Consider the following 14,757-nt stretch of genomic DNA (forward strand, 5'->3'; position numbering starts at 1 on the left):
TCGATAAATCAGTCAATCAATCAATTTGACATGGGCCAATGAGAACAAAATACGGGTGATTACGTACGTGCCTGGAAACTATTAATATTTATGAATACGATCACGGAAGTTGGTGATAAAAACTTGACTGTTGTAGTAGAGTAGTATTACTGTAAGATCCGTCGAATAGATTATGGAGAATGCATGCTGCGGCCGTTTTAGACATCTGACTAAATAAATCTGCTTTTCCATAGTTATAAAAAGTGCGTTTTTAAACTACAAACATGAGTGGATTTGTTGGCGATTTAAGCCCTAAACAAGAGGACAAGTTGATAAAGGTGGTGTAGAAATTGTGTTATTTCGGGGTTGGGTTTTTTGGCCTTTGTTTGTAGTATTGTTTCGTTTTGTTATAATATATTTGTCCTCTAATGCACTTCCGTGTATACTGTATTGAGTACTACATATATTACTACTAGCCTAGCTGTAACATTTAAAAAATGGCATGTGTATTTTGTTTTTAGGACAAGAGCACGCGGTGCGTAGCCTATGGCTGTGCCTCTTTGTTGACATTGGAAAATAATGAATAAAAACTGATTTTACTCTTCCCTGTAGCTTTTTACCATGTAGGCCATGGGCTGAACATCAAAATTGTTACTTTTCGTGGTGGCCCCTCTGGCAACTACATATTCTTTACATAAAAAGTTTGAAAATAATATTTACAACATTAATCATAAACTTGCCATCGCCAATAAGGCACTGTTTTTGTAAAAAATGAAAAATTATGAACAAATTATGAATTGTTGAATATAAATTATAAGCCAATCGCGAATAAGCTTTCATAGGCGTTTGGAGAGTTTTATTAAATGTTGACCAATGAGAAGCCTTCTGATATAGCTATTCGGTACTAGCTTGGTATCAACAAAAAAACACTAGACGGTCACACACATGTTGTAGGCCTACTCTTTGTGACTTTTATGATAAAATATGCCGAATTAGTGTTGTATTGACGTATCTAACTCTGTGAAAAAGTTTATAAAACTAGCAGCAGCAACACACGCTAAATTTTAAGAATGTTACGCATGGTGGAAGCTACCTACTAAATGTTATGCATTTTGACTTCACTCCACCACCAGCAGAGTGATAAAGGGCTAGCCTACTAGCTAGGCCTACCCTACTATAGTACTAGCTAGAGAGAGGCACCCTATTCGATTGGAAGATGGTTAACAAGCAGTACTCTATTTGCCTTCTACTAGGTAAGCCTACAAAAGAGGGTAATTTTTACAGCTATTTTATAGGCCTATTTGTTCATATTAATAATACTGTAATATTGTAATGTATATTATTTATAGCCCTACATAACTAGCCTCTAGTAGGCCTAGGTAGTACTGTAGGGCCTACTAGCATGGCATTATTATGATTGATTCTAGGCCTTGGGTAGGCCTAGAATCAATCACAATAATGCCATGGTGTTAATAGTTATAATACAGCTGAGTTGGTGGTCATCATGTCATTCAACATTTACTGATTGAGATTAGCTTTAGACCTCCAAGTCTACCTCTATTTTGTAACGTTATTCTTTTTTTTTCTAAGAAAGTCAACAAGAATTCCACAACATCTTGAATTTAAAGAGCTGAAGAATACAGGTTCAGTGACAATGACAAAAAAAGTAGTTTGCAGTTTAATTTACTGTACAGTGTAAGTACATACAGTTCACATAAAAACATGATCTACAGTACTTCCGTTATCATATATGTTTTCTTTATATTTGTCATACAAAATAAAAAATTGTTATCACTATAGTCCTTGTTATCAGGTGAACTGTTACTATACTTGTTAAGTTCACAATTTAGCTGATCACAGAAAACTCATGTCATCTTATTCGTAACATTCTGTCTTTTATTTTACAGTGCAAGTACTGTATCTACCAATCTAAGAAGAAATTTCAGATCAACAGTCAGTTAATGGTTTAACTCTGCCTTTGATTGCTAGAAAAAATAATTTAATTAGGAAATATTCTATAGCATTAACAAATTACAAAAAAATATATATAATATTATATCTATTGATTTTTTTTCCGACATATTAGAACAACAATATGCCATACATCTTGTACTTTAATATTACTAACGCCATTTTTACCAATATATTGTAAGTAATGCATTGTACTTCATAGCTATGATTACTTTATACATTTGAGCAACTCATGTTAAATTGATATTCACCTAATAATGTTCTTTTATTTGTGTAGAAATAAATATTACTATTAATAAATATATTATCATAAAAAATTAACATGCTATACATAACATATCTTTTTGATGGTGTTTTTAAAAAACTGTTTTGTAATATCCTGTAATAATATATGCAATATCCAAGTAAAATTTATTAATTTTGTGATAATTGTAACTTGGTATATAGTATTTATGTTACCAAGTCTCTAATAAATGTGATGAGTATATAAATAAAGGTTGTCTATAGTATTTTACAATTATTATACACACAATACATTGACATAAAAATCATCTTTATGTTTGTTCTTTAAAATTGATATAAAATAATCCTTTTCAATCACGTTTCCACTCTATTTTATAATTTATAACGTTTTGATACAAAATCAACAACTTCCAATGTAATATAATACAGTATCTGTGGTACTGCTATGTCTTACTACTGTATTACTATACAGACAGGTACAGTATTGTGAGCTTATTTAATTTATAAAAATGCGCCCTCTATTGGCAAACATAGATATTGTATAATGCAAAAGAATAGGGAGTTTTACATTTTGGCAATAGAGGGCGCATGTTTTTAATTAATAATCTTAAAATCGTTCTAATTAATTAATGTGCAACTTTTTTCACTGGCGAGTTTGGTTTTTATGATAAGATATATGTGTAGAACAATTCTACAAAAGATGAGGTAGCTGCCAGAGGGTCACCACGAAACTCAAAAACTAAGCCACTTTTCAGTGTTCAGCCCACGGCCTAATGGAGGAAATTTTACGAGGGATTGTTGTGTCAGTGTGTGTGTTTCATTCATTCAATTATAACAAATGATTTACCTCAAACTGACACCAGATATCAACACATCAGGGAGATAGCCATCAATCACACTAATGCATTGCCAATAAAACGTGCCCTTATAGTTTTATACTGATAATTTTGAAATAGATACAAATTTAAATGTATTTTTAATTATGCTCTTCTGACATAAGTTTTTAAAAAACACAAATGAATACTGGTTTTGTTATAGTGTAGTTTATTATCGAGACATACTGTTTATTTTGAACAGATAAAAGAAATTCTTAAAGATGTGTTGACACCAGAGCATGATGATCATCTATTATTACGGTTTCTTCGAGGTAAAATCACTCAATTTAAACATTTTTCTAATACTTTGCTTTAAAGATGTATTGTCCCCCTGAAAAAATAATTCTTAAAACATTTTTTGTTGAATATTCCATTTTAATGTAACATAATAGTTATCCACTGTGACAAAAAATAGGATTTAAAAAAATGTATTTACCTGAAAAAATGTAATTTAAAGCAAAAAATGGTCAAATTGGCTGCCAGCCAATGGATTTTTGGTTGAATTTTACCATTTATTTTGTCATTTTATAAGTGAAAACATGATTTTTGGGGTTTTTTTCTATTGAACTGATTAACTTGATTAAAACTACAAAATAACCTATTCAAAGTCTGATTTAATTAATCTTCATTTTTCATGTTTTTGGCGGACAATACATCTTTAATTTACAAATATAAAAAAAATTGATAGGAAATCGTGTTATTTTGCATGTTTTACTTCCTTTTTAAATAATCATAAAATACGTAAACTTTGTTTTAATAGACTGTACTGTACTTTCCCATTTTTCAATGTATTTATTGTAGTGTACTCTCGCATGTAATTACAGAAAGACAGGAAATAGTATAAAAGTAATAAAAGCAATTTTTTATTTTTCCTGGTTTAGTCAAGGGTGTGAAGCCTTAAGGTTACAATTTAATTTTGCTAATAAATAAATTTGTTATAAATTTTGCCAAAATGTGTATATTGTATATAATTATGGAGTAATAATTTACTCCATGATATAATTAAGTATATTTATAACTTTGAAATATTTTAATGTACTTTTCTATTGTTTTTAACCCTTTTTAAAACATATTTTAACCTGTTTTATCTGATGCAGTGTAGTAACTATGACTTTCTTTTATGAATTTTATATGAATTAGACCAATAAAAGATGAATTGAATTGATTTAAGTAACAAAATACATTTATTTGCCTATACTTCTAATCTTGATCCTAATTAGGGTCTTATTAGGTTATATGCATTATCATGCATATAACCTCTTGATTTTGTCACAATCTTTATTTATTAGGTTATATGCATTATCATGCATATAACCTCTTGATTCTGTCAAAATCTTTATTAGGTTATATGCATGATATGCATATAACCTCTTGATTCTGTCAGGATATTTATTTATTTATTTATTTATTTATTTATTTATTTATTTATTTATTTATTTATTTATTTATTTATTTATTTATTTATTTATTTATTTATTTATTTATTTATTTATTTATTTATTTATTTATTTATTTATTTATTTATTTATTTATTTATTTATTTATTTATTTATTTATTTATTTATTCTTTCCTTAGCACTATTTTGTCCGTGAATTATCTTGGCATCAGTTTCATCTAGCTAAGTCAATTTTTCAGAGTATATTCCTTATGGCCAGGAATCGATGTGGTTATGTTTTCATGGTGCGAAATTACGCGGTCTACGCGCGATTTAATGGAATCACGTTTGTAATCATATCTTCACAAGCATGAATCACTTTTAAACAAAATTTGGTACTCATAAATTTCAGGTCATATTTCATCATATGGCAATATAATTACGTGCGTAGCGCATATAACGCATGCATACGCGCGCTTAAAAGTTTTAAAATTGTCAAAATTTATTTTCGATGAAATTAGAGTACGTTTCAGGCAATTTTAAGCGTTTAAAAAATTGCCACGAGTGCGCAGAATTTTGCACGCGCACTCCGCGTTAAACGTTAATGCGCACTCTTTTTTGCCCGATTTCTGTTTTACAACCTTTCTTTAATAATATCATCATATTTGATTCACTTTTCAACTCGAAATTGCGTTATACAAGCACGTCAAAATTGACAGGCTACGCATGTATAAGTTAACAAAATAGTGAAAATATGCTAATTTTTAAAATTAATATATATCGTCAGAATGCTGGGGAACACCTATTTTTTATTTCATTTTCTTGAAGTGTATGTATCATATGTATGATTTATTATCAAATTAAGAGAACAAAAGTTGATTAAGTCATTATTAATTGCATATTGAATTAAAAAAAATTAATTTCGACAATCAAACAAATTTTAACATTTTCTTAGGCCGAAATAACAAACTTAACATTAACTTTCTTTCTTAAGAAGTTCATATATTAAAGTTAAAAGTATATAGTTTGACAGTGCATCATTTTTTTAAATTTTTAAAGATGTCATCATAGTAAAAAATTATAATTCATTGCGGTATGTAATAATCTATCTGCACCAAAGTGGTTACTGCATAGTAAATACACGGGGGAATCTTTCTACATCTTTTAGTCAGTTGTGTATAGCTCGGTGGTCTGTGCTCGTGTCTATGGCTGTCAAGGTACCGAGTTCGAGTCTCACCTTGGTAAACGAAACGATATAAGATTTTTTTTATTATCCGTATTGTTTGTTCAATTTTATTTCTTAGTGTATAGATTATACACATGATTTATAATGAAATCAAGATAGAAAGTAACTTATGTCTTTATTATGTAACAAATGTGATTTATGACATTATACGCAGAGGGATCTTTGATCTTATTGTGATACCGGCTATTGTATTTACATTAGCTAGATCCTATCATATATTATAAATAATTAAAGATTCTGAGAAAATCAATCAGTCAATATATCTTTTAAAAATCAATTATCTTTATTTAAATCAATGCATATAACCTATAATTCGTCATAGTGACGAATTAAATCTAGTTTTATATTTTATTTATTTAATAATTGTTTGTCCAACGAATTTGTTTATTTTACTTGCTGATAACTGTTAGACTTATTAATACTTGAAAATTAATTCTGCCAAATGGGCTTTGTCACAAAATTTGAAATCCAATAGCACCTGTACTGTACTAATACACTATAATGTACTTCAGTTAACATTAACATTTAAATAACACCCATTTCTACGAAAAGCTCATAATCAGCGGCGCTTCGCACACTGTCGTAACATTGGTTAAAATACTGATAATAATTACCACTACTGTACAACAACTACACAATCCCTGTATGTCATGTTTAAATGTATATAAATATATTATAACACTTTTTTCCTATAATATTTTGGATATTTTTTCAGCTCGGAATTTTGATGTTAATAAAACTGAGACAATGTTCAAGAAGGTAAAATATATCATATTATCTTCATGTTAATAGCATTAATAATATTTTCTACGAAGCAGGCTATTTTTACATAGCATAATGCTCCTAAAGAAAAGTGAAATTGAAACAAAAAACGTTAAATGTTGTTGTTGTAAAATTATTCATATCATGTTAACATTAAGCTGGTACATTTTGCAGGACTTGGAATGGCGTGCCAGATTGGGAGTTAAAGAGATAGCGGCCAACTTTAAATTACCAGAGGTATGTTTGATCTTTTGGGACACCCCTATTAAGAGTACATTTTCCCATAAAAAGAAACTACAGCAGTGAAATAATGCTGTATGTGTTTGGCCAGCACTTGTTGGGGTCATTCCAAAGGTTCTTTCTAATGTCAAATAAAAATTAGATTTCTGACCAAACAATGACAGAAATATAAAATTATTAAAAATAGAAAAAATTAAGCAATATATTTATTTTCAAGTTTATCTGATTATGGCAGCTTTGCCAATTGATTTTTTTTAATGCATAAATTTTCAACTGACTGATTTTCACCATTTTTTATCTTTCAGGTGTGTGACAAGTACTGGCCGGGTGGCCATGTTGGATTCGACAAAGATGGGGAACCGGTCTGGATCGAACCAACTGGAATGCTGGATGTCAAAGGTTAATGAAGCAATTTTTTTCCCATACACATCCAACAGAGAGTAACTCTTACATTTACAGGATGGATAATCTCTTTTATAATATATCATGCTTATAAACCTGGTTAGATCAAGACACAGCTGATTACTGCATTATGGGAGTATGTTTCCATAAGTGTTTGATGCAAAAAATGACCGGGGTAATAATGTTCAGCGCTTAGAGGTTTCACAACATTAGGCGCTATATAAATCCAGGATATTATTATTATTATTAATAAATTTTAAGCTTAGGGAGTGGAGTTGAAAGAGTTGTGCCACTAGGTCAGGATTGAACCCTGGACCTTGAGATTGGAAGACAAGAATGTTAAATTAATCAACAAGCTATAGCTCCACTACACAATCGTTCCATGCTTATAATATTGTCTTATAATAATTTATGTATCTCGATCCAAACTGCCATATTTATACTATATTGATTAAAGCTTTACTGTCCTAGTTTCATTTAGAGATTATTGTTACTAATTTCTTTGTAGGTTTATTACAATCTTGTAAGTCAGGTGATATTATCAAGTATCACATTTGTAATTTGGAGAGGTTTATGAAAACAATTAACGAACAAACTCAAAAGGTACGGTTTCTTTTATTACATTTAGTAATAGTAAATAAGAACTAAAGCTCTGTCTACACTATCAAACTTGATGTGATGTGCCCATATATGGACATGATGATGTCATATCACTACCATATTTGGGCACATCACATTTTTGTGTCAAACTAGTTTGATAGTGTAGACATAGCTTAATTTAATAACCGCTGTGTATTAATCTGATCTGATTCTTGTTTCATCTCAAGTGCTTGTGTGATCAGTAAAACTCTCTTAATATACCTCTGTGTTGTTAACTCCGATATCCAATGTACCTCCGATAACTCTGATAGGTTTTGGACTACTCTAGGTACATTTTGCATTTGAACGCAAGTTACAATTTAACTGCAATAGACCACATTAACTCTGACAGAGAAAAGAGCATGTAAATATCTGCAAAATCAATGGTTTTATCAAACATACAACCATACATTTTGGCAGTTTTTCACCACTTCAAAACACTATTTGTTTTGCTGTGTTAATTGTACAAGCATTGTAAGTAAATTGTCTGAACTTCCATATTAAATGTCTTCATTCATTATTTCTTATATATGATACTTTAATATCTATAATAATTACTGGTAGGTTTTAATATTTATATCAATATACAAAATGAAATAAGCTGGATTATGTTTCTTTGGTTTACTGTCTTTAGACCACTACTGTAAACTAAGAACTGTTACTAATACTACCACCTACTTCATATAGAATACATTACAAAGTCTAAGTCCTTTTCAATGGTTTCTTAAACTTGTTGACCTATCTACTTAAATTCAAGTTAACCAACTTCTAAATCTAAGTCCTGTTTCCTGGTTTTGCTTTCTACATTTAATTGACTTTCCATACCAGTACATTTTCAACAAGTAGAAATAAGAAAATTTATTATTTTTACCTAGTGATTATGTAATGATACTATAATATATGATACTAAGTGAAGTTATATATTTTGCTCATGTTAGTATAATAAATTAATATATAATATTTAAAAACAGTGTGATTTCTATAATTTTAGTATGGTTCGAAATTTGGACTATCTTATCTAAAGTTATGGCTAAACACTATCAAACTATATGCGACAAAAAATGTGATGTGCCCATATATGGACATGATAATGTCATATCACTACCATATTTGTGCATATCACTTCCATATATGTGCACATTTTGTTTGTTACATAAGTTTGATAGTGTGGCAATTTTGAGAAATTCATGGGCCTTATCTGACAGTTACAAGACATTGTCTCTATAGCTCTGGGCCTATACGATTTTACACTAGCACGTTATTTTGCTATAGCCAAACTAAATACAGTAAAACTACAGTACTTCGAAATTGGTATAAACCTACTCCAGCCACTACAGAAAAATACATCTAGGAAAGAAATTATTTTTTACAGCATATTCATCATAATGCTTGCATAATACTATATAAAGTTCAGATTCTAAACTCATGGATAATCTATGATGTATCTATATTTAAGTTTTAAAAAAACAACATAATATGTTATGTCAGCTTTGCAGATGAATGGTCTTAATCTTCTTGAAAAATGAATGTTTTTTTTTCGCCATTGGCAAACAAACATTTTAAGTCTGCTCAAATTAGGAGCCATTAGCAGAAACAAATGCATTAAGACACTTGAATGGTAGCATAGCTAAACATAATGGTGAAAGATAATATAGCCTGTACGTTGCCTGTATGTACTAATGGAAGCATATAGTTCAACACAAATTTTTATTATTTAAATTATTTATTATTTTAAGTTGTGACTTGCAAAACAAAGTGATGGTAGGGGATCTGGTTAGACAATTTTTGTAACAGATACAGATATAGAAATTATGATTAAACTTGTTCATCTAGTTTTTAGATATTCATAAATTTATTATTCTTGGCAGGTCAGTTTTGCTAATTTTTGTTTTTTTTTGCAAAGAATAATAAATTTATGAATATAGAATAGAATTATTAGACAAAGAATGCTCCTGCATTCTCTACAGTTTGTTAAGCGATAAAAATATGGAATATAAAATGTTCAAATATTTTCTAGAATTTTTAAAATTAATACAATTATAAGAAAATATGTAAGAAATAAACAGTGGATAATGAAAAAAAATCAAATATTTTCTATGATTTGGTATTTAGACATTTCAAGACAAAATGTGGTTTTTAACAATAGTACAGTAAATTATCATTTTTATGTGTTTTCTCTTTTCTTTTGTAGCTTGATAAACCAATTGCAGGCTTCACTTACATCATGGACATGCATGGACTAGGGCGCCAACATCTATGGAAACCAGGGGTGGATCTTTACAATCAGGTAAGTAATTAATTTTATCATGAAAAATATTTAATTAAATCCTTTCTATTCAATTAAATAATGAAATATTAATCTATGCTCTGTCTACACTATCAAACTTTATGTGACGAAAAAAATGTGATGTGCCCATATATGGATACGATGATGTCATATCACTACCATATTTTGGTACGTCACACTTTTTTTCTCAAACTAGTTTGATAGTGTAGACAGAGCATTATGAAGAACCTAGACTTGTGTCAAGTCTCACATAAGATTGTTACATTCCCTTTTTCCTTCATTCATTTTGTTTTCTTTTATCGGCAGATAACAAGCATTCTTCAGGACCATTACCCAGAATGCTTAAAAAAGATACTTATTGTTCGAGCTCCAAAAATCTTTCCTCTTGTGTACGCTCTTTGTCGGCCGTACTTAAGCTCAGAGACACGCAAAAAAATACATATACTTGGAGGTGAGTCAGAAAATTCAAATCTTAGCTAGATTTTGTATTCATATTTCCCTTGCATTTATAATAGAAACCTTCCACAGGGACAACCCTATTCTTAAAGCACACATGTTGATGGGATACTTTCCTGTGAAACGAACTAGGGGAAATACATTACTTCGGACCTAATCTCCTATTTAGGGGACACTTTGTCCCCTAAATAAGAGATTTACTGTAATTGGTTTGTCCTTTTTTTAAAGGTGATTGGAAGGCTGCTTTGTTAGATTTTGTAGATGAAGATGTTTTGCCAGTTTATTGGGGAGGTAAAGCCACTGATGCAGATGGTAATACAATGTGTTCTAGCAAGGTTAGTAGGCCTAGTTTGGCGGGAAATTGAAAAAGGTTCAGCATGACTTACTTAGACAGAGATTTATTATCATTGCTACGGTTATCATTCAGTCAGACCAAAGCAATCTAACAACAGGATGCTGAGCTCCGGAGATCAAGCATTTATGGCTACGACACAATAAATTCTACGCCCCTTACGCCCCCGCATGGAATATGTACATAGTACAGTACTGTTGGTATTTTTCGCAGCCAGACATAAGATCAAAGGATCGTTACGAGTTCCTATCTTGGCAAGGCTAGCTCAGTGTCCTGTTGTTAGATTGCCTACATATGTCACATAGAAGGTGATGATATCACATATTTACTGGTCTAATTTGTTTTTGCTTCAGATTTGTTTAGGAGGTGAGGTACCCAAGTCCTATTATTCCCAAGATATAGATATTCCTGATGATAATATGACAGAAAGAGACATCAAGAGAGGTTCTATGCTGGAGTTTAAGTATAGAGTTACAAAACCCGGTAGTTTCTTCAGGTGAGGTTTCATTAATTGCTATTTTCACAAAAATGTCCCTAAAAAGCCTTGGAAAATATACTCTGTCCATGGAGGTATACCTATGGTCAGTTACCTTAAATAATGTGTGCTATAAAAATAAGGTTACAACATACCTTATGCTATTTATGCAGTGTTAGCAAGATTTATATTTGAATTCAGAATATAAGATCTGGAACATGATACATTAAGTTTTTTTAAGTACTGTAATATTCCTGCTGTTACTGGTCTATACCATCTAAAGTACTCAAACACCCAGCAAAAGACCAACGCTCTGTCTACACTATCAAACTTTATGCGACAAAAAATGTGATGTTCCCAAATATGGACATGATGACGTCATATCACTACCATATTTGGGCACATCACACTTTTTTTGTCAAACTTGTTTGATAGTGCAGACAGGGCTTTACACAAAAACATAGGTTTGTTAGCAATACTATACTAGATTTGTGTAGGATATAATAGTGTAGACCTACCCAGTGAGGAGAGGATACTACATATCTTTATTGTTTTTATACAGGTATGCATTTAAGACTAAAGATCATGACATTGCTTTTGGAATCAAACGAATTGAAAGCAACGGACAGAAAGTAAAAATCTTAGAAACTACTCGAGTTAACAGTCATTTTGTACTACAAGATGGTCAAGTGGAATTAGAAACCGCTGGATATTGTAAGTTATTTAGAAGTACTACGGTACTGTAAATGCTAAAGAGTTGAGTTCCTTATTCAAAAAGATTAGGGTGTCTTTTCTCTGTATACTTCAAATAAACAGAGAACCATTAAAATATACAATTACATTTCATTTTACTAATTATTATTATTATACACAATCAAACTTTATGTGACAAAATTTGTGATGCGCCCATAATATTTGTCAAACTAGTGTGATAGTGTAGACAGAGCCTTAACTAGGCTCGAGTTTTGTATTGCCTCAACAAAGTTCAACACAATTTCCATTTTATACTTTCTTCAGATGTTTTCAAGTTTGATAACCGCTTCAGCTGGACAAAACCCAAGAAGATCATGTACATGCTAGAGCTATTGGAACCAGTTGGTGACCTTGATGAAGAACAGATCAGCAGTAAAGTGTTAAATGACAACAGTCAGACGACAGACAACAAGCAAGACGAAGAAAGTAATAATAAGAACAATGAAATAAATAAAGATGGGGAAAACAGTGTAAAGGAAGATACGAACACGGAGAAAGAATGCAATGTCATGGAAAATGTCACAGAGGAGAAAGTGACAGAGGTCAAAGAGGTAGTAAGTAGTAATGATGGCAGCGATGTCAAAGAAGCAGAGACTGTTGTCAACAAAGACACACATGCCACAGATGCTGAAGGTATCAAAGACAATCTGAATGAGGCTCAAAGTGAAGAGAAAGATGGAGACACCGGTGGTGATACCAAAGGAGAGAGTACAAAAGAAGAAAGTAAAGATGAGATTGCAGTAAGTGTCCAAGAACAGGATGAATATGTAGTTGTTAATAGCACTAGTGAAAGTAATACGAATGAGAAGGAGAATATAGAAAAAAGTATAGAGAATAAGGAGGAAAGTGAGAAAGAAGAAAAAAATGATGTCACTGAAATTGAACAGGTTATTACTGTTTAGTATTGCAATGCAATTACTCGCAAATGTGACTGACTGTCGCTTACACATCCCACAATCATTGGTTCAAATCCTACAGTAGATCTTTTCAGGATTTGTTCATGACTAAAAGAGCACCAACACTACTTGTTATAATACTTTGTTTGTTATGGGATCTACAGATTCCACAGGACAGGTGAAAATAAAAAAAATTATTTGGTGTTTATAACTAGAAAGCCAGGGGGTGGGGGGGGGGGGGGGGGGGCAAATCTGATGATTTGCAGATTGCATCCCCTAATTCCAAACATGATGTGTAATAATAATAATTTCAAATCATTCCTTGGCCTTATTTACAATGTATGGATGATTGCTCTAAATATATGATTTTATTATGGTCCATGGTGCATATAGGATATTAATAATCTAACAAACAGCAGGAGATGTATATAGTATATTATTATAGGATTCAAGACAATCTATATTTAATATAGGCCTACATTTGAACATTTATTTTATTGACTCTCACCGTACGTTACAGTATTGTCATTTTAGAACACGTAGAAAACAAATAAAACACAGAATAAAAACAAAATATAAGTGTTAAAAAAATGATAGGCCTATGAATAGCTTAAATAACCAAAATCATAGTCTACAAATAAAATACTTGTTATTCATTGCAAAATTGTTTTGTATATCTAGTATACCTCACTCTTTGGGTGAAATGCAGTATTGAAAACAATAATTTATTTATTTAAAAAATTATTATATCATTAATCAGATTATATAATAAAGCATAGTAGTAGCTGTATACATTTTACATTTTATTTAATGAATATATTTTAAAGCAAATATTATTTTTTATTTATTTTGTAAGCAAATATTATTTTATTATTAACAAAAGAAAAACAATTAAATCAATATATTATATATGTATATACAAATCCCTCCTTTGGGAAACCCCATACTGAGGAAACCTCTTTTAAGAGGACACATTTTAGGGGTTACACCGTATTATATTTTATACAATTAGCTGGTGCTATTTAGGCCTACAGGGTTATTATTTTAAACTGATCTAAAATGCTATATAATCATTTTCCAGGTATTTTATCTATAGAAATTAATTCGTAACATAGTATAGTAAAACATATTTTACCACATTAAAAAAGAAAAACAACTATATTATTATGTGTCTTTATTATTTTGAATTTTCGTGATTAGATAAGAAGAGAGAACATCGTAAAAATTACTGGGAGAAAGTGTGTACAGTATTACAAATAGGCTTTATACAAGTTAAAATTCGTTCAAGATATTTTGGTTCAATTCTTCACATTATTACTTAGAACACATTAATAAATAGATTGACCTAGGCCTAAATTTGTTAGTATATAGAGTTCGGAACGAAAAGTGTTTTCTAGCAGCTTTTTTTTCCTTCACCGTATGGCCTAGTATTACAAAATAATATATCGCGCCCTCTTATATTTACGTTATTGCGAACTTTATCGTTGGTTGTGTTGCGTTACCGTATAATAGTCGGGAATAGGTCTGTCTGTGTTATCATTATTCCACGGCTATTTTCGTAAAAACCACGTAACGTTTGCAATAATCTTTAGGTTGTTCTACAATTGTCTACTTTATCAATGATTTGTAAAACATAAGCTACCAAGGCACGTACGAAATGGATAATTTGTTAATGGGCCTATAACTGCAAAACCACTAGGTGCTCAATAATAAGTAGGCTAAGTAAAAATTACGTGAGGCAGAAATATGGTAGTTATTTAGATTAAAAATTAGGAAATTGATATTATGTTTACCAAGGTCTTTCG

At 30.6% G+C, this 14,757-nt stretch overlaps 1 protein-coding gene and 1 long non-coding RNA gene across 2 annotated transcripts; both read left to right on the forward strand.

The window, feature by feature from the left end:
- The first annotated feature begins 94 nt into the window (after positions 1–94).
- On the forward strand, positions 95–13,143 carry LOC144834578 (SEC14-like protein 2). Its single transcript, XM_078689430.1, has 12 exons — positions 95–317; positions 3,271–3,340; positions 6,406–6,449; positions 6,627–6,689; positions 6,998–7,091; positions 7,603–7,697; positions 9,925–10,020; positions 10,327–10,471; positions 10,705–10,811; positions 11,182–11,324; positions 11,866–12,017; positions 12,321–13,143. The coding sequence occupies exons 1-12, from the start codon at positions 264–266 to the stop codon at positions 12,956–12,958; spliced, it is 1,701 nt and encodes a 566-aa protein (XP_078545556.1). The 5' UTR covers positions 95–263; the 3' UTR covers positions 12,959–13,143.
- On the forward strand, positions 932–2,063 carry LOC144834960 (uncharacterized). Its single transcript, XR_013611028.1, has 3 exons — positions 932–1,232; positions 1,570–1,674; positions 1,887–2,063. It is a non-coding gene; the product is annotated as an uncharacterized LOC144834960 (long non-coding RNA).
- Positions 13,144–14,757: the final 1,614 nt, after the last annotated feature.

Source organism: Antedon bifida, chromosome 2, assembly GCF_963402885.1.
Source record: "Antedon bifida chromosome 2, ecAntBifi1.1, whole genome shotgun sequence".
Classification (NCBI taxonomy): Eukaryota; Metazoa; Echinodermata; class Crinoidea; order Comatulida; family Antedonidae; genus Antedon; species Antedon bifida.